Here is a 21,750-nt window from a genome sequence, read left to right on the forward strand (position 1 = left end):
GATCCTAGTAAATAATACGAACGAATAGTTTCTGGTTAGTCAAAACATGGAGAAATTTTCAAACCCTTAAAATGCAGTTAAAGCCAAATGTAAAAATCGTCATTGAAATTGAATGAATCGATACAGTAACAAAACCATCCAATTGTGATCGAATAAATGCGAAATATAAAGGAATAAAAGAAGTCAATCAATATAAACGAAACGTGCAAACAATATATTTTAAAGGCAAGGATTTTTGTAGACTTTACATTTTCGGTTTGTTTTATTTTTCTGTTTTTCTTCCTTGTACTTCACCGGAAAAATAGATACTTGGCGAGGTTTCGTAAAAACGGACGATGTGTTTCTTTAATTTTATGCTCCATTTTGTCGGTAAACAGTAGCGAATAGAGAGCATTTCTTTCTTCTTATTCTTAAGATCACCCTCATGTTCTCTCTCACTCTAAATCTAGGCCATTCTAACGGGCCATCGTCAACGGGAGCAGCGTCCATCATCGTCGCCGTGGGCCTATTGCACCTTCCCGCAGGGCCACCGCCCCCCCCCTAAGTCCGGTGCGGTGCAATGGCGGCCGTGACGGTGGTGCGCGGACGCACTCTCGGAGTGTATTCTAATTATAATTTTTTAATTATCTGCAAAAGATTAAAGATGCGGAAGGAAAGTTATTATCCTTTTCATAATTAATTTTCTTTTGTTCGTGTGTCCGTTGGCCGGCCCCGGACGATGGACCGGATGGACCGACGCGACTCCCTGTGTTTCCCTTTCGGCTTTTCGACCGCGGAAAACCCAACCGCGTGGGACCGTTAATGCGAGCGCCGCCATTCGTTGTCCTTGTTTTGGGCAACCACTGGGCTGGCTGCTTCTTGTGTTTGATGGCTGCTCCGCTCCGGGGCGTAGGGATTTCGCAATTGTGTACCCAATGCACCGTGTTGTTGGCCTGCGCAATGCGATTGTGATTGTGCACTTTCTTATGCAAATCGCATGAACCGGACGAAATTAATTGGGAACAACGGGCCGTTTGCCGTATAAAGCTTAATGGGCTGCTCATAGAGTTTCTTGAGGTGGTTAGGAATATACATAATACAGCAAAACAGTTCAATGCTCACGCATTTAACAGACAGATAGCCCAAGTTCCAAAAGATAATAGTAACTTCTACAGTGTAATGCATGTAAAGATGCATCCATTAGTGTAACAACTAAACAGGAACAAAATAGTAGTAGACCTATGACAACCATTAATTTAAGATTCTGTGAAGACACTTGAAAAAATGCATCATAGCGAAACAAACCAATAAGAAAAGTAATCCATACAACAATAATTGAAACAATTGCAGATGTATGCTGTATGTCGAATAAATGTTCAAGATGTTTAGAAGATGACTTGTCACGCCTTGTGATCAAAAGTGATTTCGAATTTCTAGTTGCATTCACATCAATTCAAGCAGTTTGGCACATTTTCTACTCGTTTTTGGATTGTATTTTTCTCTTTCTTCAAAAAACTTTTTACCAGTTCATTGGAAGAATTAACTCATAGCTTTAAGAATAGCTAACGTAATTAAGTGTAATCGACAAGCAACTTTTGCTGAAATAAATGAAATTAAGGCTGAGTTGAGTATTTCTATTTCTAAGTTTTTCTTTTTGGCATTATACGGTATAATTGGTGGGCTTTGGTATCTTCTGGGTCTTTAAACCTTCCAGAAGCGCACTAGTAAGAGTTCCTTGTAAGTTCTAACACCTTAACCTCAATGGGCAAAATTCAAATTCAGTTTCTGCACTTCATGATATTGTGTCGCCTCAAGCATGTTAAGATTGATAAAAAAGCTACAAGACTTGTTTCCCAATCAACAGTTTCGACTGAGTTTTTGGCTACACACTGGACCAGGCTGATCAAACAAACCCCTTTTTCGTCAAATACGGAGCCGTGTAACTTTTGTCCCCTTTTTTTAAATTAAAATTGCCAATTCGCGGAATACCGTGTCAATCGACGGGGTAATACTAGAAGACGAAACAGTTGTGTAAAGAGTTGTTGGTAAATGTAAAAAAATGTATCAATCATTTGTTTGCGCAGGACTATTGGCTCAGAAAGGGGCGAACTAAGGGATGAAGGTGATAAAATAAATTTGAATGAATAATTTACATTGATTGAACTTTTTTGTATCAGTCTGGATGCCACGGAGCATATCTCTCTAAGGTGTCTTCGTTCCCGAGTGGCTCGGCATCACTAGTGCTTAGGCTTTCCCCTGATATCGTTACGATGTTGATCGCCTAAATTAAACTCGTTTATCGATTCTACATATAGATTTTATGGATAGTTTTTCCAAACTCTAAAACAACTACCGATTTTCTGGGCCAATTGTTTTACAACACCGGTTTTTATATTTATTATTACGTTAAATTAAGAGTTAAAAAGAGCCTTACGAAGGTTTTTTTTAAACATTTGCAACTTTTAGACCAACCCAAACACAGAGCGAAGGTGCGGTTCCCTCTTGTTCTAAAGCGTCATTGGTCTCCTCTTACCTGTTGTCCCTTTGTCCCAGAATTGGTAATTTAGTTTACGTTAACACCGCCTACGGGGGCGGCTGGCGGTCCCACCGGACCGGACTTCTAGTGCTTCCCGGACTCGGGCGCATGTTACGCGCGCGAATCTGGAATTGAATTGTGATTTGTGATTTGCCCCATTCGGGTGTCCCAAAATGAGTTCCGAGTACTAAAACCCGACGGCCCGCTACAAGTTTGTTCGCGTGTCCGTGCCACTCTGTCACTCTCCACCCGCGCGAAACTCGAAACGCAATCAAAGATCACACGCACAGAGATCAATTAAATCTTCGCGATCAAAAGGAATTGGTTAATGAGAACGGCAGCCGCGCGCGAAAGACGACCAGGACGGGGAGGACGGTCCAAATTAAATGCCAAAAATGAACGAATCCCGACCGGGTCCCGGGAAAGACTGAAGGGGGAAGGCCGCACCGATGGGGGCCGACCCCAGTAAAGGGGTTTGCTCGACAAACTTTCGCCCCAACCCAACGCCCAACCCAAGTGGGCAACGAAACCCCCGATAAAGGAGCAGAGAGGAGAAAGAAAACATTTGTGGGTGGAATTTCCGGCACCCTCCGGTGCCACCCACTCCACTGGACGGGGCTGTCCATCTCACGGGGGGTGGGTGGCGGGCAAGAGCGGAGAGCCCCAAAGCACCGCTAGTCGCGGGCGGCCGGGCGACTGATTTATTCGTTTTAATTAATAACAAAAAATGCCGCCGATTTCGTTGGGTCCTGTCCAACCGTGGGTGGGCCGAGGGCTGAAGAGGGCTCCCCCGGGGTGAGCGGGTGCTAATGGTGTGTCAACGAGAATAGGACACCGGTAGCGGAAGTGAGAGAGAGAGAGAGCGAGAGCAGCCGAAGGACGCGAAGGCTCATCGAATCTCGTGAAGGGCTTCCAATCCATTTCACGGTCCAAGGGGGCGAAGTACCGATGGGTGGGGGTCACGGGAACTGGACAGGTAGCTGCCCGCCCCTCAGAAACCCTCTCCACCCGCACCCCTGGCCGGTTCCTGTGGCCGTTCTATTACAAAATTTTAATTAAATTCATTAAAAATATTTTCCAATTCTTCATCACAGCAACTCCCTCTGGCGGCCGATAGATGTGTTGTGTGTGTGTGTGTGTATGCGCTCATCGTGTCTTTTTTTAATCACTTCTGGTGGGTGGCTTGGTGGGTGAGCTGTGCGTTTCCATTCCACTTTGGGCCTTTTTTTCGTTTCGCTTCCTCGCGTATTAAATACATTTTTGTAATTAAATTATTTTTACGTTTGTTTTTCGTCGGCCAGGACATAACCCACCCACCGTCGCCCAAAGCGGGAGGCGATCGTTTCATCGTTACCGCAGTGTTCTTCTCCGCAGGACCCCACGGCGATGAAACGGAGCTTTCGGTGGGGAATGGTCGATCTTTAGTACAGTCGGTGTTCCTGCTGTCGTGCTGTGCTTCTGTCAATGTTTGACACTTTCGGTGTGAATGTGTGGAAGGTTGCGAAGGTGGACCACGAGCAAGCGGCTTGCAAGGATTCACATTGTATGTTCTAAAACATTCGCGTATTGCCTACATTTAGGGGCTATAGGCGTTAGTAGCAATAGGCGTTAGTGCGGCCTTTGGCCCAACGATAAAGTATTGGTGCGCGATTCCAACAACAGGCCCATTATGTTCTCCTATTATTTTGGCTGGTATTTGAATTGGCTACAACAAATAAAGTACTCATTAAATAGCTCAATTTTTAGTACTGTTTAGTACAAAACAAAACTCTTTCCGGTTTCGTCACGTTAAACTTAATAAGAATAATTCGCATGTTGATAATATTAAAATAAAAGCACAATACACGAAAACATGTAGCTCTAATTGTAATGCACAGTTTACTAGGTCTATGCGATGCAAAACGGACTTTTTTTAACGGATTGTTGTTCAAGGATTTTCCCCATGACCTTTAAACGTCTGGATACGCTGGATTGATGGACATGAAGTTGATTCGCGAGTTCATGTTGGGATTGCGTGTCGTTTTCGTTTAACAGTTCTTGAAGTTGGACGTCCTCGAACTTTTTTGGAGTTCTTGGCTGAACTTTTCTGGAAAGGTCCAAATCGCCATTTTTAAATTTTTTATACCACTCAAAACACTGTGTTTTGCAAAAGGCGTGTACACCGTAAGCTTCAAGTTGCATTCGGTGCGCTTCTGCAGCCGTTTTTTTAAACAGGTAACAAAAAAGTAATGATCCCCGCAAAACGCTTTTTTCGGGCACAAAACTCGCCATGGTCTAACCCTTTCAACGGCCGTTTGCAAACTGATGAAATTTTTTTAGCGACCTGGATTCATTTACCTGATGTCAAAACAAGGTAATGATGAATGAACCGCTAAACTGGGAAGTCCCAATCGACAGGTACAGCCATTTTTTAAAAAGTCCGTTTTGCATCGCATAGACCTAGTAGCTGGTGTGTTGACCGCCGCGAGTCTTCGGGTGGTTTGGTGGGTTGCAACAAATCCTAGACCACAAGGCTAAGGATTCCTTTGCTAACAAAATATAGCTACATCCCGGCAAGAATCTAGTTTGCCATTGTCAAGAACCTCGCTTGACTGGCTCCAATGACTCCATTGTACCGTTAAACACTAGCATGCGGCAGTGTCGAGAGCTTGTTTAGAAAGCAAGAAACTGAACATTATTAGGAGCCCATCGCACATTAAACTTCACCTTCTACGGCTGTGGGTGCCGTGTTCTTGGGTGCTTTATTTATTTAAGATGAATTCCCCAAATTGCCATCCCTTCGAGCCGCGTTTCACTTTTAAACGGCAAAAGCAAACCAAAAAAAAAAGTGGCGGAGAAAAGCCATCGCCCAGCAACATGGCTGCGTGTTTCCATGTCGAGTTCGGCGCGAATATTTGCGAGTGGAATCCACGAGACGAAACGCTTCAGACGAGTCGTCTGGTTAGTGTATTGCGGGGCCGGAGTTTAACATTAACCAGCGCGCATCGCTGCGGGGCGTCGAGCACTTTCTTAAATAATATGATACTTTAATGGCGCCCTTGGCCATTAGGCGAAATTAAGTTTGACAGCATGATTAATAATGTGCGAGAACGCAACGGCGGAGTTTCCGGTTTTCGGGTTTGTGTTTTATGATTTTGGCGGGTCGGTGGAGGTCACTTAAGTGAATTGCATTGTGCCGCAGCGGTCGCACTAGGCTGGGTGTTGGTCATTTTTGGCCAACCCGCGATGGAGTTCCACAGTTTATTCTCTTTTTTTACGTCGTCGTAAGTTGGTTTTTTCCGAGGAGCTCGCTTCTCGGATTTTTGCAAAGAGAAAGAGACAGAACGAGACAGATTCCTTCTTGGCTAACGAGCGGTCTTATGCGACGGGCCGCAGTCCGGTGAGTTTTAAGTAAATAGTCAGCAAAAAGGAGTTGACTCCACGTGACCCTGTGACGGTCACCATCAGGACCGCCACGCAAAAACAATGCCGGAACGGCCGCCGCCACCGGAGGTTTGTAATTAAATTTTTTGGGTCAAATAATTTTTCCCCCGTTTTCATTTCGCGGTTGTTTCTTTTTTCCGCCGCTTTACTGTCGCCCGTAACCGAAATGGTCGACCGACCGACGGAAAGTGTAGTAAATCATTTCCAGCTGGTGACTTTTGGCTGCCACTCGCTGGGATGGCCAACCATTGCCAAACGGTGGCGGTACGAGGCTGGCTGGCAGCCTTCGGGAACTTGGGGCCTTCGTGGGAGCAGTTTAGTGATTAAAAATTATGTTTGACTTGTGTAGAAATGCGAGTTTAAGCATTCTAGTAACTATTCTAGTAATCTTAACGTAATGGGAATGAACTAAGTTACAGTCAAAACCCACACTGCTACAGAACATAAATAAACGATACTAACATATGAGTTGGTAACTTAATGAGGAACAAGATCAATGCTTCACAGTAGTAAACTAAAATAAAATGAATGTCAGTTTTGAATCTAATAAATAAAAAAATAAACGAAATTTCAAATAAAAACCGATAAAATTAATTTAAGTCGAAGTTAAGGTAATCAAATTATTCTGAAAGGATCAAGATATTGTTTTAACCACTTTTAATCAGCTTCGAGTTGCCTTTGATTCGGTTTAATACGATTTGTACGATTTGAGGAAAAAATAGTTGATGAATTTACTATCATTATTATTTTTCACTGCGGGTAGTTTCGATAGATTTCTTGTTTAGTCTAGTGTTCTCGTTGTCGTAAATATTTATCGCAAAGCATTATAATTTAGCTTGCTAGTGTGTCTGCAAGCTAAATGACGGCATAGTTCTGTTTCTGACACTTTCTCTTAATATCCATCCCAAATGGCCGGACTTTGGCCACTTGCCCCACATCTATATACGGGGCAATACGCACACACGCGCGCTCGCGCTAAAAACTTTCTCAATCAAATCGTCGAATCGAGAAGGGAAAAAAGATCGAAGGCCAAACCAAAAAAAAAACATCGGAAACATGATGCTTTTTGTCTCGCTTTCTTCCTTTCTTTCATCATCATCATCGTCGTCGTGCGCCCCTGACCACAGCTATCATCATCATCCTGCTTGCCAGCCGGCCCGAAGTAGAAGTTTCTTTTTTTCAATTTTCCTACACATTCTTTGGAAAGTCCTTCCGAGCCCCGACCGATGGAAATTCAATGGAACCGCGCGCCACCATCCGGTGGTTCCGGTGATGGCCATTGTCCGTGGGATGTGGGTTGGCCGAGGGTGTGCGTGCGCGCCCGTGCGGCCAGGAAGGAGGAAGGATTCTAATGTCGCTCCGAAGAGGCCCCACGAACGGCCGCCGCTGGTCCTGACGGACGGCGGCGTTCCGGCTGACGAATTTTTCCTTTTATTAGGTATATATTATTTTAGAGATAAACTGATTTAATTTTACGCTTCATATGTTTACAATCCTTGGGAGTAATAATCAATAACAAATAATCTGATGCGCCATCGTCCGAACGATCGGCAGTCAATTTATTTCGCCTTCTTTCCCTTTCTGTCTCTCTCTCTCTCTCTGTTCGCTTTGTCTGTGGATTCAACCCAGCGATGTGGATGAATTTGCCCGTTTTGTGTCGTTGACGTGTTTTGTTTTTCCCTCCATTTTACCACTTTGTTCCCATTCTGTTACGTGCGCCACGATTTCGTGCTTCAAAGACGACAGTGTAAGTGCTTTAGTGTCTTTCGTTTTCGTATTGCTTCGTGTTTTTAGTCAATTATTTTATATCTTTTCTCGAAATATGATAAATGGGGTAACTTTTGACCCTTTTACATTTTTTATCCCAAAACGTAATAGATAGTAGATTGAAAATTTCAACTTTTTTATGAAACATAAGAGACAACATAGTAAAACGTGGGATGTTTTCACGAACTTCACTCTAACCTAACCTGTGGCCACCACGCCCGTTGTGTGAACCGTCGTCAGTTAACCGTTTCTTTGGAGTGGCTTACATCGTTTAACTCGATTTCGAGGGGCGAATAGTGATTGCCCTAATCAAAATGGCACACCCGCACCCGGCTCAAGCGAAGCATATCGCGGGCAGGCGGCCCCCACCAAAACCCCTCCGGTGGAAGGTCATAGTGCGGGCGAACGTCCTCGACGCTCTAGAGGGTGCTTCAGACCGACCACCGAGGATAATGTTACTGAGCGGCGTGTGGCGCCATAGTGCATTGTAGCGAAAGAAAGTGAGCCACGGAAAGCACCGCCACGGAAAAAAACGAACGAAAGTCAAGGAAATCTTGCCCCGTGCAAAGAAAGTGATGGAATTCATTTACAAGTTTTTAGGTGGGAAAGTTTAAATTAGGTTCGAAGTTCTAAAATGCTGCCAAACCAGGCCACAGGCACGGGGCGGGCATGCGAGCCGTCCTGCCGAGGGGGGCAGGGACCGCGAGTGGTTGTTAATGTGGCTGAGCCTGGGCAGCAGGCCACCGGAGTCTCGAAGGTGTCGTTCAGGGGGAAACCGTATGGTTGATACATCGGTAGGGGTTTTCGGCGAATGGATCTTTGATTGAAAATCTGATCCTGGCCTGTTGAGTACCGAGTACCCCGAGTCCATTATGTGGTGTGCCTGACGCACGTCGCTCGTGCGACGGTTGCGTTAGAACGAACTAGCCTTTGGACACTGGAGTTGTGTTGTGTTTCAACTGTTAAATCGTTTACACTCGAATGATGATCTAATTTATCGTGTTTATTAATTTTCATCTTCTTCTTAAGCTGTTGTAAACCGAGCGTAAAGTAGTTCGTTTTTCGGAATTTCCATAGTCTAAATGTATGGTGTGCCAAAGTTGTGGTGAATTGGTTGCTTGAGAAAAAAATGTTTTAGTGGAAAAGAAGTAATTAACCAAAATACTAAATAAACATTATAGTTGCTGTGAAGGACAAACCTAATCTAGCAAAGCATTTCACATCAAACTAGGGAAAATAATATAAAATTGAAAGCAAACTTAAATAGACAAAGGCAATTGAAAGTTAAAATGGAGACGTACAAATATTCAGCTCTAGCTCAGCTAAGAATAAGGTTCTTTAGAGTAGTAAGCAGTAAAATATGATAATCATTTTAAAAAAAACATTAAACAAACAGTATAAAATTGATTAAATCATAGCGAACAGAAATCCTGAGTGTCACGAGTGATTACAATTATTATTATGATGATAGTAACATGATAGTAACTGCGAACTTAACATTTATATAATAATGATGATACTAGTGAGAACATGAATAGTTATAACATTAATTTAAATTACAGCCACTCATAGGCGTTCTGTGTGCCTATCTTTTTTGTGTGTACAATACTCTGCTCATTATCAATTTTTCGCTCAAACGGTCCATTTAAAAGTTGCAGCTACGAGCTACGAAGCATCATCACGGCGCTTGACTGCCTTTTGTGCGGCCAAATGAACTGGATGCGGAGGCTATTAAATTAAAAACCATTCGATAAACACTATCGGAGAGCCCCGTCATCGTTCGTGTTGCTGCGGACAACGTGGCCACCCAATGCAGCCCAGTTAAATAATGGAGCCACGGTTGGGGATCGCCTTGCCCGTGCTCATCCATCCCCGTCGACGCGAATCGACAAAAAACCCAAACCGTAGAGGCAACAAAAAAACGCGTGAAAATAAAGCACGGTTCGGGTTGGCCCTGCCGTTAAAAAGGCAGAAGACACCGGACACCCAATAGCAAGCGAAAGCAATAGACACACAGCGGAGAAGAAGAAGAGTGGGTCCAACATAAAGCATAAGGACACAAAAAGCATGCAAAGTTTCGAAGGACGCCTGCGGGCGCGCTTGCGGTTGAACCGCGTGTGGCCACTCTCGGTTCGGCAATTTGTGGCGGGTCTTTGCGTGTGCTGCTGCTGCTGCTGCCGCTGTGGCTGTGGGTAGGTAGTGGCTACGCCATGGTGCTACGATCTCAATCATAGATAACGTTGCAGTTACACATTTTTATAATAGCTCATAGCTTTGGGTCGGGCGAAGCGTAACGTGAGCCCGTCAGCGGCTTGCGAACTATTGTCGAGTGACTCCTTAAACGGGCGTATGCGTCAAACAGGACCTCGGAGCTCACGGGGTGGCGCACACGCGTTACACACACACACGGTGGTCTTGGTGCGACCGGCGACGACGACCTTCCCGACGAGTTCCGAGAAGGGAAAATCCGTGCTCCGCGCTCCGTGGTTCGATAGTTCGGCCATCGAAAGCAAGCCCCACCAGAAGCTAATGATCTATGTTACGGCACCTAAGCATCGGCTTCAATTTACTTCGACCGGCGGCTGGAAAGGTGAGTGAGTGTGTGTCGGAATGTGTGCGGTGGAGATTAGAAAAAGTGGAGTCCTTGACGGTGGTGTGCTAAGCGCCCTCCGGTGGGTTTTCGGTGTACGCTCGGAATTTATAAACAGTGTCTAAAGTTTATCGCCCGACTGGACCGTTTTCTAGCTTCACTTTCCATTTATCAACAGTCTGGGATCTGACACTCAGGTCAGGCTCGGTGAAGTGAATTTTGTATATGTTTATCAAAATTTTGTTTGTCTTGCTGCCCTTAATTTACTTTATGGCCCCAAGCGCTTCCAATTTCATCGATCGACTCAAGCCAACCGGTGGGGCATTTCACCAGATAAAATATACAATAAAAATATTTCTTGCACCGACAAGTAACCGTTGTGTTACTAGTCAATTAATTAACATTCTAAAAATAAATAAAATCAATCCCGAAGCTCTGCCCTAGGAAGGTGCCCCCCGAAGCTCTGCCGTAGAAGCAAGGAGAAGTTTTCCGAAATTCGTGACAAAACCCACTGATAGCACACGCCACACGCGCGCCACTCCGGCGGCACAGTGCGCTAAATTAGTTTCTCGGTTGAACGATATTGTTTATAATAATGATAATAACTTCAGCACAATATTCTCGTTTCGGTCCCGCGCGGCACGGGCGGGTGGGGGGCGTGTGACCGTGTCCCGGTCCCGGGCATCGCCTGCATCCGCAGGATGAAGATGTTTTTTGTGTTCGCTTCGCCCGTTTCCGTTGCTACTGGAACACGTGGCCCCGCGCTTAGCACTCGGTGTTTCGGTTCTTTCGTCCTTCGGAAACGGCTTCGCTGTTGATGGGCGCCGCGAATTCGCGAACCTTTGCGTGTTAAGATATGTGTTCGCTTTCGAACACACTTTTGGCGATACTTTGCTGATCAATTATGATACAAATTGGCCCATAGAAAATAGAAAACCAATGTCGGTACAAAAACATCCGTCACTAACTCAGGCAAAAATATCCGTCACTGAAGTGAAACTGAAGATCGTTTGAACATGTTTCAGGCATTTAAATGTTTGTGTAATTATATTTTAAGGGGTTTTTAGTCTGAAGCTTCGAGATAGACATTAAAGTTGAAAGCGTTGGAAGTGGACTTAAAAGGTCTTGTAAGGCACCATGAAAAGTCTTCTTGACACATGACAGTGTGTGTAAATTGAGGCAGTGCGAAAAAAATTGAGAGAAAGTAATTTAAATGAATAGGCAGCATGATAAAGTTTAAAAACAATTTAAAATAACAAGAACTAGAACCAAATATTACCATCAAATCGATATGATTGACAAAATGGATAGTATTTAAGTGCAGAAAAGGATATTAAAAGAATTTATAAATTGCCCACCGGCCACCAGCGCACTGGTTCCACTGTGCGCTGTAGGCATCGGAAATTTATGTCATATCCACACCTGCATCTACGGCTCCATCGCACGGCGTCTTGAATTGTGGGATGCGCCCAATTCGCTGCCGGACTGCGGACAAATTTATACGAGAGTCCCTGTCTGTTGATGGCCAGCCAGCAACCCACCAACTAACACCCCAACGCATGTGGCTCGGACCATACGTTACCGTGGCACCTTCCATGTGTCGCTGCTGCCGGATGCGCACCGAACGGCAGCACCAGCGGTGGCGGCCGTTTCCCGAAAGAACCGGAACACGGCATAACGGCGGTGACGGCCGACAACCGAATATCTGGTACCGGGCCGGGCCAGCCCGGGACCGCTGAGCTAGCGGTAAATATGCACGGCGAACAGAAATTGCAATTACTACTTGCGCATAGTTCCATTGTGGGGCCCTTCCTTGGCCGGGGTGGCCGGCCAGCGGAGGTGTGCGTCGTCTGGCTGAGGATCCTTCGTATGAATGATTATCCGAACGCGTCCCGGTGCCCGGACCGACCGACGGACCATCACCGCTGGGCTCCGGCTCCGACTTGGAGCAATATTTTCCCGACGTGAGTGAAGATTATTTATCTTTGATTATATCGATCCGAGGCCGGTCGAGCCGAGCGAGCATGAACCGAACGTCGCAGCTCGTTAGGCGCCACCGCAGCAACAGGAACCAGCAACAGAAAATTATTAGTTTATAAAGCGGACCTCATAAAGTGCGGTAAATCAACAGATCCTGGCCCGTGGTCCGTGGCCATAGGTGACCACGTTCCACCACGGTCCGGGTGCTGTCAACGGGACGCGCCCATATCAGGAGCCGCTTCGCAAGGCGCTGCAACTGGCCCGATGTTTCGGGAGACACAGTGTGTGTAAATTTGTTCGTGCGCTTCATTCTGCCCATAAATTGGCCCTTTAGGGTACGGTTCATCGACAGGAGCGAGTCAGGACACCGGAGCGGACGTCACGACGTCGGAGAGTCGCAAAAAGCGACGAAACTGATATTGTGGCCCGATAGGGCCAAAATATGTGGTCACATAACACGTGGCCGATTGGTGCCACTGGCCAGCGGGCCACCAAATTATGTTTGTATGCTCCTAATTATGTATGCGGCTGGCGGCAGTTTAATTCCTTCCCGTAATGATGAAGGGCGAGAGAAAATATTTGAAGAATGCCGCTCTTCGATGATTCTTCCCAAGTTTTACAGTTCAACTATTTTTGCAACACGAGTCAGCAGTAAGGATCTGTCGCTCAGAAAGTTGTGCAATTTTTTCGAACTTTCGAGCCTTTTTGTTGACCACCTTGCCCCGTTGAATCTGTTGTTTTGTAAGTTTAGTTCACATACTCGAAGGGTCGATGATTGCAAGCATTAAATGAACGATTTTAATGGATTATAAACAGTTGAACATGCAAGCTACAGCTTCGGTGTGTTACTTCATACCGAACCAAAGCTGCTCGAAAGTGCTCGAATGTGATTCTTATTTAGTACAAAGGAGCAGCAGCAACAAAACATAAAATCCACTGACGACAAAATGCAGTGTGACTTTTGGAAAATGAAGATCTCTCAACCCAACCAGGCCACTGCTGGCAAACGTAATTTTATGAAACGCGTGTGTCATCCGACTGATAACGGCTGTAAATGATTGAATACGTAAAGTTCAATAATAAATCTTTACCGTTTATAGGAAATTTAGAACTCAATGAAGATCGACAGGGTGATAATGCGTTCGTCGGCGGGACAGAGCGCCGCTGGCTCTGCGAGGTGCAGCCTCAGGATGCAGCATCTTGAAGCATAAACCGGTGGCAGAAGAAATACCTTCCCGAAATACTCATCAACGTTTTTTTCTGCCGCCAATCACAGCAGCACCAGATGCCGAGCGGACTGCGACCCCACCGCCGCCACCGCCGGTCTGGTAATTTATATCCCCGCGGTGTTTGGTGGTCGGGACCGGGGAACGGGAACGGGACCCAGACCGGACCGGGAACCAGCAGATTGAAAATGGTGAAGCTCCGCCGGGTGTACTCGGCGGAGGAGCGTTATTTGTGATGCGCCATTTAATGTCACATGCGTGATATTAAACTCGTAACTGATTTTTACGGTGCATTGACGATGGTGTATGTACATTACTTCCACCCATTAAACCGCACCTTCGGCTATGGCATGGGCTAGCGGGCGCGGCCGGCACACGTTCCAGTCGGCAATCGCTCCCGGTAGCTCTTGTAGCGACATTTCCAATTCCATGTGTCTCACGTTTCGACAGGGCACAATCTGGCCATCGCAAAACGAGCTCACTGTTTTTGCATTTGATTGTTGGCATCGTGCAGCGGATACTATTTTGAAGAGAGTTTAAACGTTTAGGCTTTCTTTGCTTACGTATTATTGTTTTTTGGTTGATTTTTCTTCAAGAACGACCATTTTTATTGTTTTAAACCATCGTTTAACTTGTTTGATGTTTCGGTTTGTTATTATCACTTATCACTTTGGTTTGTTATTATCTATTATGTTGTATTATATGTTATTGTTCGAACCGTGGTATGGTTTTGAACTCATTTTGTTGTTTTACAGTTTCCATTAACGGTTTAATGTCATTGGATGGGTGAGAAGCTTCTTAAAGTTCATGGCATACTGTTAATTTTATGCAGTCTTGTCGTCTTTCCTGTGCTTTATCTTCGCGTAATAACGCACATCAGTGTGCTTTACACATTTATATGCTGCCTCATCGTTCAAAGGTGTAGTTAGTACGTACCCACACCGAAATGTGGCTAATAAAATTGTAGATTCAAAAACCTAAACCCAATAGTACGATAAAACATAAAAGCAGACATGGTCGTTGGAAGGTGAAAAGAAAAGAAGCTCGAATTTAAGCAAAATGGGATGGTATTTGGATGGCGAATCTGCCAGCGAATGGGGGGAGAATATTGATTTTACCTGTAAATTACTAACTTGCCTCCGAATGTGCGCTAAGCTAGATGGGTTACACGCCATACTGGCAAACACTAGCCGCTCCTCGTAGTCATACTCGCATAAAATTTTATTATCACATAAATAGAAACGATCACCGACGCAGAATCTGCAAATGGAACGAGAGCACAACAAAAGGTGGCACGTAAGTAAGTGGCGAAGGAGCACGTTTTTTTTCATAGGCCCTCAGCTTTCACATTACAAGCTAAATGTAAATTAAACAAAAAATCGTTTCAGTAAATCCGCTGGACTTTGATGGAGAAAAAAAACGAAAAAGGGGCCTAGCTCAAGGTGGTACAAATCCGCACCACGGACGGCTCACCTATGATTGCACTGCTGACAGGCGAAGCACTCCAGATGATAGACGTTGTTCTTGGCGCGCATAACCATCTCGAAGGCCGGTATCACCTTGTTGCACGCCGCACAGTAGCCGGTCGTGCCGAACAGTCTAAGATAGTCTCGCTTACATAGTATTAGGTTCGCTTTAGTATACAACGTTGAGCCGACCTCGCCGAGGCGGCAATCACAGCAGCCACACTTGAGGCAGTCCTCGTGCCAGAACAGGTCGAGCGCCTTCAGCAGGAAGCGCTCGGTGATGCGCTTCCCGCAGCCGGCGCAGTCCTTCGCCAGGCCGGTCGAGCCGACCAGGTTCGGGGCGGACGAGACCGACGACTGGATAGCCGGTGCGTTCGGTGTGACTGTCGTGTGTCCCATGGCTGCCACGCTTCCGGTGCTGTGGGTCCGGCTCGGTTGTACATTGACTGTGTGATCGTTGATTGATTCCACTGCCGAGAAGAAGAGAGAGATAGCGAGAGAAAGAAAGAAGTTGTTAGGTGAGGTGTTAAATCGCGGCCAAGATCTGCTTGAGATAAACCACTATGTTACTAACCACACTAAGCCAATCTGTCTAATCTAACCAAATTTTTCAATACATCGACCTCCGGATGCCATATTTTCCACTTGTTTGATTTTGATCTTCCCACTTCTTTTTTAAACGATTTACTCTTTCTTCTGTTATTTACTCATTTTTGCATTTAATTTACTTTTCTTTTTTGATCGTTTTCTTTTAAATGTTGTCTTTTATTGATTTGTTATATAGTTTGGGTGTTTTGGATTTACTTTCCATTCAATTGATTTGAGTTTTGTTTTGTCGCCATGCATGCCTTCAAACTGTACTTCTACTAATAAGCGAATTTCACCTTGTTTTGCCACTTTTATTGCTTCTCTTTGCTTATTTTCTTGATTAAGGTGTCGTTTTGTCGTTTGTTGCTTGCTGTCGGAAGAAGGAACAATCAGAAACTGTTAAATTGGTCAAGTTCGTGTAGATTCACCTCCTTCTTTCCATGTTCCGTTCCCTAACGTGGGCACACACTGCACACGTACCAATAATAGGCGGCCAAGAAACGTTGCCGGAGTTAGCTCCAATCATCTGGCCATTACGTAGCATTTCCGGGGAACCGGCGCGCGCCTGAGCTCGAGGGCGTGGACGCGCGTGTCGTGCCACGTATCATCCAATCGCACTTCCGGTCTCTCATCTTCCGGCACTACCGGCGGAGGGCAGGACAATATTAACCGCTTGGTGCCACCGGAGACAGACCGTGTGACGACCCCGTGTGTGGGTGTGTGTGTGTTTGGACGCCGACGACACAATTGTGCAATCCTTTCCGTTTTATCCCCGGTATCGGACCGAAAATCAATTTCTCTCAGCCCAGCCCCGGCAGGAAGGGGGGCGTCTTGCCGTCCCGTGTCCGTGCCCGACCCCGACGTTGGGATACAAATTCATAAATGTAGATAAACTTTTTCAATCAGCAGAAATATGATTGCAATTTTTATTACGACCAGATCCGGTTTTCTGGTTTCCTCGTCGTCGGGGGTTCGGTTCGATTACGCTTGCCTCGGGTTTGTGCCCAGTTCCAATCCAATCACATGTCGTTGGCTCAATCTTTTCGGGGCCACCCCGGCCCACATCAGACCAGGCGTCCGGTGGCCGCCGAGGACGAGATGATTGCAAATGGCAAAAACGACTTGCGCTGCCCACTACAGAGAGAGAGAGCGAGAGAGCGAGAGAGTGGATACTCACACTCTGGAAGAGCTCTGGAAGACCTAAACACACACACACAGGCGCACGCACTCAAGAAAGTATTTGGTGTCTCCGACTTGCCGAGCTGTCCACGACGAGTCCACATACCCTTCCGGGTAGTTCCGGACTCGGATACGTAAATTCGCACACACGAGAGTTGGTGGCGCAATTTCTTTTGCCTTGCTTTTCCCACTTTTCCGGTGTCTTTCCCGCTTTTTCCCGCTTTGTTTCTGTCTCGCGCTGAGTGCTTCGGTGATCGTTTGAGTGCAATCAAATCCCGGCAAATTCCTGATCGTACGGGAAAATGTGATGCCGGGAAAAACTATCTCATTTTTTCCCTTTTATTTGCTCTACCTTTTGTCTAGTGTGCACCACTTTCGTCCTTCGGCTTTGGGATCACTTTCGCCCAACGCGGTGGGGTGCGTGTGCAACACACACACAGAGGGAGGGCCGAGTCGGGTGGGACGCGACTTCTCGCCGATTCATTGTCTTTGGCCTTCAGTGTCCTTTTTCGTGCCCGGCTCGTGCCAAGGAGCAATGCGCCAAGGATCTGATTCGCAAATTCAATCAACCAATTCCATTATTATCTGCCGTACTCGGAGTGACCCGGGACCCGTCTCTGTGTGTGTGTGTCTTTGTGGGTTGATGTACTATTTCAGGTTTGTGGTTCGACTTCCCATATAGAACGTAACCCGTTTTTTGGTTCCTTCGCAGCAGGACTGGACAAGTGGCCCGAGCAGCGACGCACGGAAGCTGATGATTGAAAGGGTTCGCCGATCACCATCTACCGTCCATTTCTTTTCCGGGCACGTTTCCATTAGGTGGTGGTGTTTTTGATGGCGAAGATGCACTTTCGATCTTCCTTAATCAGCATTGGCTGCAACGTCCCTCGAAGCACTCAGAATGGTTAGGTCCAGGACATTTGAGCACTGAATTGCGACAAATTAAATGCAATCTCGAATTGAACACATTTACGAGGGGCGTAATTTGTGGCGTTTATTCGGTGTGTTCGTTGGATTTTGGATGCCAGCGCCAACGACTTTCAAACGGTTGATTCTTCATGTAGAATGTGGAATATATCGAATATATCGTACATCAACATTTAGTTCAGCAGAATGGACAATGGAATAATTGGACATTCAAGTCGATGAATAACACTGTTAGTTAAAATAAATTAACGGATGCAATGGATAAACAACATGACGGACCTAATGTCGTAGAGCTATAAATCTTCGCCGATTGTGGCTGAAAGATGGCTACTCTTTGGGCTACAATTTTCAATAACAAAAGCGTAAATAATTGTTCGAAGCGATGGCACTGATTGAACTACCCATAAAGATTGACAAGAAATTTAATAAGGGTTTACAGGACCAGTACCCAGCCTAATCAAATGCATGAAAAAAGCGTCAGCCAACAGAGCTCGGTCATACATAAATCCGTTCGTTTCGGTTACGTCGAAAGGATGAGCGATGCAAACCCCCCGCAAACGGCAAGAGGGCAGTAAGTAGCACGTAAAAATCGCCAAGACAGCCATCGCAGGGGACCGAAGTCGACCCTGCAGCTGGCCAGCCTCCAGAAAACGGACCGCGTGTGAACATTACCATGAAATGCCCATAAAGCCGAGGCGGCCAATAAAACGCAAATCAATACGCAGTTAGTCCTCGCAGCGTGAGTACGCAGCGGTTTAATTTGGGACTGCTGTGCTGCTGAGCCAGGTCTTTTTATCTGGACCTCGGCAAACCTTTCGGCAAGGATTAACCGTATCGGACGCGTGCGGATTTTTACATAAAACAACTCCCCGAATGTGTGCCCGTCAAGCGTTGGCGCTCTTTTTTGGGCGATTTGCCTGTTTCTGCCCGACCGTTGCCCGATATGAGGATTCCATTTCCAATATTTGGCATCACCTTCACTTGGGCACTTCTACCGCGCGCGCTTTGCTCGGTTTATTTGATTTTAATAGATTCATGTTGCTTTCCGTTTCGTTTTTTTATCGTTTGGCTTCACATATATTACTCGGACATTTATGTTTACGGGCGCCCTTGTTGGTTTTCAAGTTCTGTTTTGTTATTTTGCGACTTCGGTTTGCGGTATGATGCTTTTTGGTTTTTTTTACGTACATAACGGGCTGACCGGCCACAAAAAGGCGCGCACAATACTGCGTGTGGCGCGGCAAAGTATGAAAACATACATACATCGGTATCGGTCATAAAATATTGGATCAGCGGTTGATGAGCTTTTCGTCCTATGCCCCACCGGATGCCGCCAGTTTCAGTTTGGTTTACACTGATAAACCAGCGCAGGTGGTGCGTATAATCAAACCGGGCCGCCGTAATCAGTGACCGATGGGCAGCCGCGCGTGTGCAAATCGTAAGATATGATGATTTGTTTTAGATTCATTACCCGGTGGGACGAGCTTTTCACATTGCAGTACTGGTTCGATCGTTTTTTGTTAACCTTATCGACACACCTTCTTGTGGCTACCGAGGCCAATGTGAAGCTCCTTAGTGTCAGTTGCACAAAAAAATAGTTCTGTGTAAGGTCATTTTGGGTCTCATGTTTAATACAGTTTCCTTAACAACTTTGGCTTAGATCATTGTTTGCTGCTGTTTATTCTTTGATGTTGTTCACTCGACATCGATTGGGAACTATCTCTGCTTTCAAAGTTGTTCAAAATTAGTATAACGCCAAATTAATACTTATTTGAAGATCATTATTAAGGCTTCTTGTTGTTCTTTGTTCTTTGTTTATTTTTTGTTTGTTTTGCAAATCGGGCAAAATCTGCTCTCCATACCAATCAATTTGCTTTACTTTTTGGTTTCTTCCATGCTCCATTTTGGGTTTTACAAAATTTCTTTGTTACAATTTTCATTCATGTTCATAGCATCAACTTTAAATGATCAATCTCTAATCGAAGATTGCTAGCAAGTTAATTAAAATACTATTTAGTTGCGTTCTATGTTCTATCTGCCTATACAATACAATATTTTGATTGCATAACAATTATCCGCTTTATGACGTCGAAAAAGGAAACGTTTGACAAGGTCAAACGATACAAACGAATACACTCGAATGCAGATAAACATTGCTCAACGTATGGTGAATGCTGTTTGTATTGCCGAACAGTAATCACAATAAGTTTCACCGTCTCCACCATCGAACTCCAGTCTTTGTCCATTGTCCTACCAGAAGTCAGTCGAACATTATTCATGAGATGCGAAAGCGATTGCATTAGCGGCATATGTGCAATCAAACTCAATTTCACGCTCACGTTACAATGACTCGCGACAAGCGACACGCTCTTCGGGATCGCGGCAGCAAACATTGGCCCCATTTTGTGATGACAGCACTTTCGCACAGGACCTTCTCCGTTAGCATCGTGCGGAAGCGGAGGGTGGATGGCCAAAAGCCATCGTGTATTGTCGTAATGAGCATCGCGCGTGTGTTCGTCGCTGACTGCCTGGCAATGTGTGTATTCTTTCGATCGTATTACCATCATTTGGCTATTTCCTTGTTTAATTACAATTCCACCCGGAGCGAAGCGCCGATGTCACTTTGGCCGGGAGCTGTTTCTTGCGCTTCCTGACGTGCCCGAACTTTCTTGGCCAGCGCGCCGTGTCATTCCGGGGGGGTGCCCCCGAATGCACGTCGATCTGCTACTACTGCACACAGCACATTATGAAGGGTTTATTCGCCGGTCCGTGGGTTCCTTCGGCGCTGTTTCTGGTTTGATTTCACGCTCCTCTTCTCGGTGGCCTCGGTGGTGTCTTCGCTTTTCGGTGAAATTATTTAATTAAAATCCCGTCATGTGCATGCTGATTTCCGAAACGGAACGCCATTCTGTCTGACGGCGCCCGCTACCGCCCGGGTCCGGGTTTTTGTAATTATTATCGAGAAAAGTAATTAGCATTAATTGCATCGCGGGCAATGAATATGTAATTAGATAGAGGGATATTTTGTATTCATTAATTAACATCTTATGTGAGAGATGTGGCGCAAAAGTTGGCCGTCGTCGGTGCGCGATCTTTGCTGTGTGTGAGTGGTGAAAAAAAAAACAGGGACCCGCGCTCGCTGACGTTCCCGTTACATGCAACATGAAACACTCGGTGTCTGCAAAGTGTTTGTCCTTTTTTAAATAACTTTTTAATGCGTTTTCGTGATTATTAGCGGATATTCATTAAGGATACATCCAGTTGGGGATGTGCTAATTGATTTGACGGCCTAGTTGCTACTACCAACGTAGTGTGTTGGTTGAAATGTAGTGTCTGGTTTGGGTATGCTTTTGAAGATTACAAATGTTAGTGGGGACTCTTTCTTTTCCTGTCTGATATTTTTTCATGGAATTTCAGTGGAAACAAGGGCTTAAGGGTGCAATAAAATGCTTCTTGCAGCATTGAAACCATCTTTCCAAACCGTTTTTCGTTGTTCATCATCAAACCAAATCACACCAACGTTTAAGTAGTTAGTTAGATTTGTTGGAAGTAATATTTCACGATAGAAAAAGGGTGCGAAAATGTGGTCGTCGTCTTCGCGTCTGTCATCCCTGTCCGACTTCTTGCCGGTACTCCAAACTGTATGTGGTTTAAGTTTTTTTAGTCTAATTCAACATCACTTCTTTCGTTTCCCAACGGGCGTGTAACACTTGTGACTTTTAATTAGGTCTCGGTGCGCAGTGTCTTTCCTAAGCGGTAGCGTATTGGGTGAATTGAAAAGTTTACACATTAAGGACATCACTGTTATTACAACCTCTTTGTACAGCGGTAAATTGTAACTGGAATGTTTTGTTCACTTTAGTTTCGATTACCCGGTGAAGAGTGTTTGTCGGCTGATTTAGACATCGTTCGTTGTTTAAACACTGATTATTTTTATCCGTCAAAATTGTTTTACTATTCTGCGTAGTGTCATTAAGATAATACTATATTATTAAAATTTCTATTAGTGTTTATATTCCTCTTAAAAGTCGTGAAATTATCAGTTAATTATTAGTAGTTAAACAACATGAAGAAATGTATGTTATCGTC

At 45.2% G+C, this 21,750-nt stretch overlaps 1 protein-coding gene across 1 annotated transcript in view; it reads right to left on the bottom strand.

Moving 5' to 3' along the window:
* Positions 1-21,750, bottom strand: part of LOC128278656 (LIM/homeobox protein Lhx6-like) — a 63,711-nt gene that overhangs the window by 1,294 nt on the left and 40,667 nt on the right. Inside the window, exons 3-4 of the mRNA XM_053017388.1 lie at positions 14,975-15,437; positions 14,620-14,761 (exon numbers count right to left, since the gene is read on the bottom strand). Coding sequence (XP_052873348.1) covers positions 14,620-14,761; positions 14,975-15,437 — 605 coding nt within the window. The remainder of the gene's footprint in view (positions 1-14,619; positions 14,762-14,974; positions 15,438-21,750) is intronic.

The sequence above is a fragment of the Anopheles cruzii genome, chromosome 2, assembly GCF_943734635.1.
Source record: "Anopheles cruzii chromosome 2, idAnoCruzAS_RS32_06, whole genome shotgun sequence".
Lineage (NCBI taxonomy): Eukaryota > Metazoa > Arthropoda > Insecta > Diptera > Culicidae > Anopheles > Anopheles cruzii.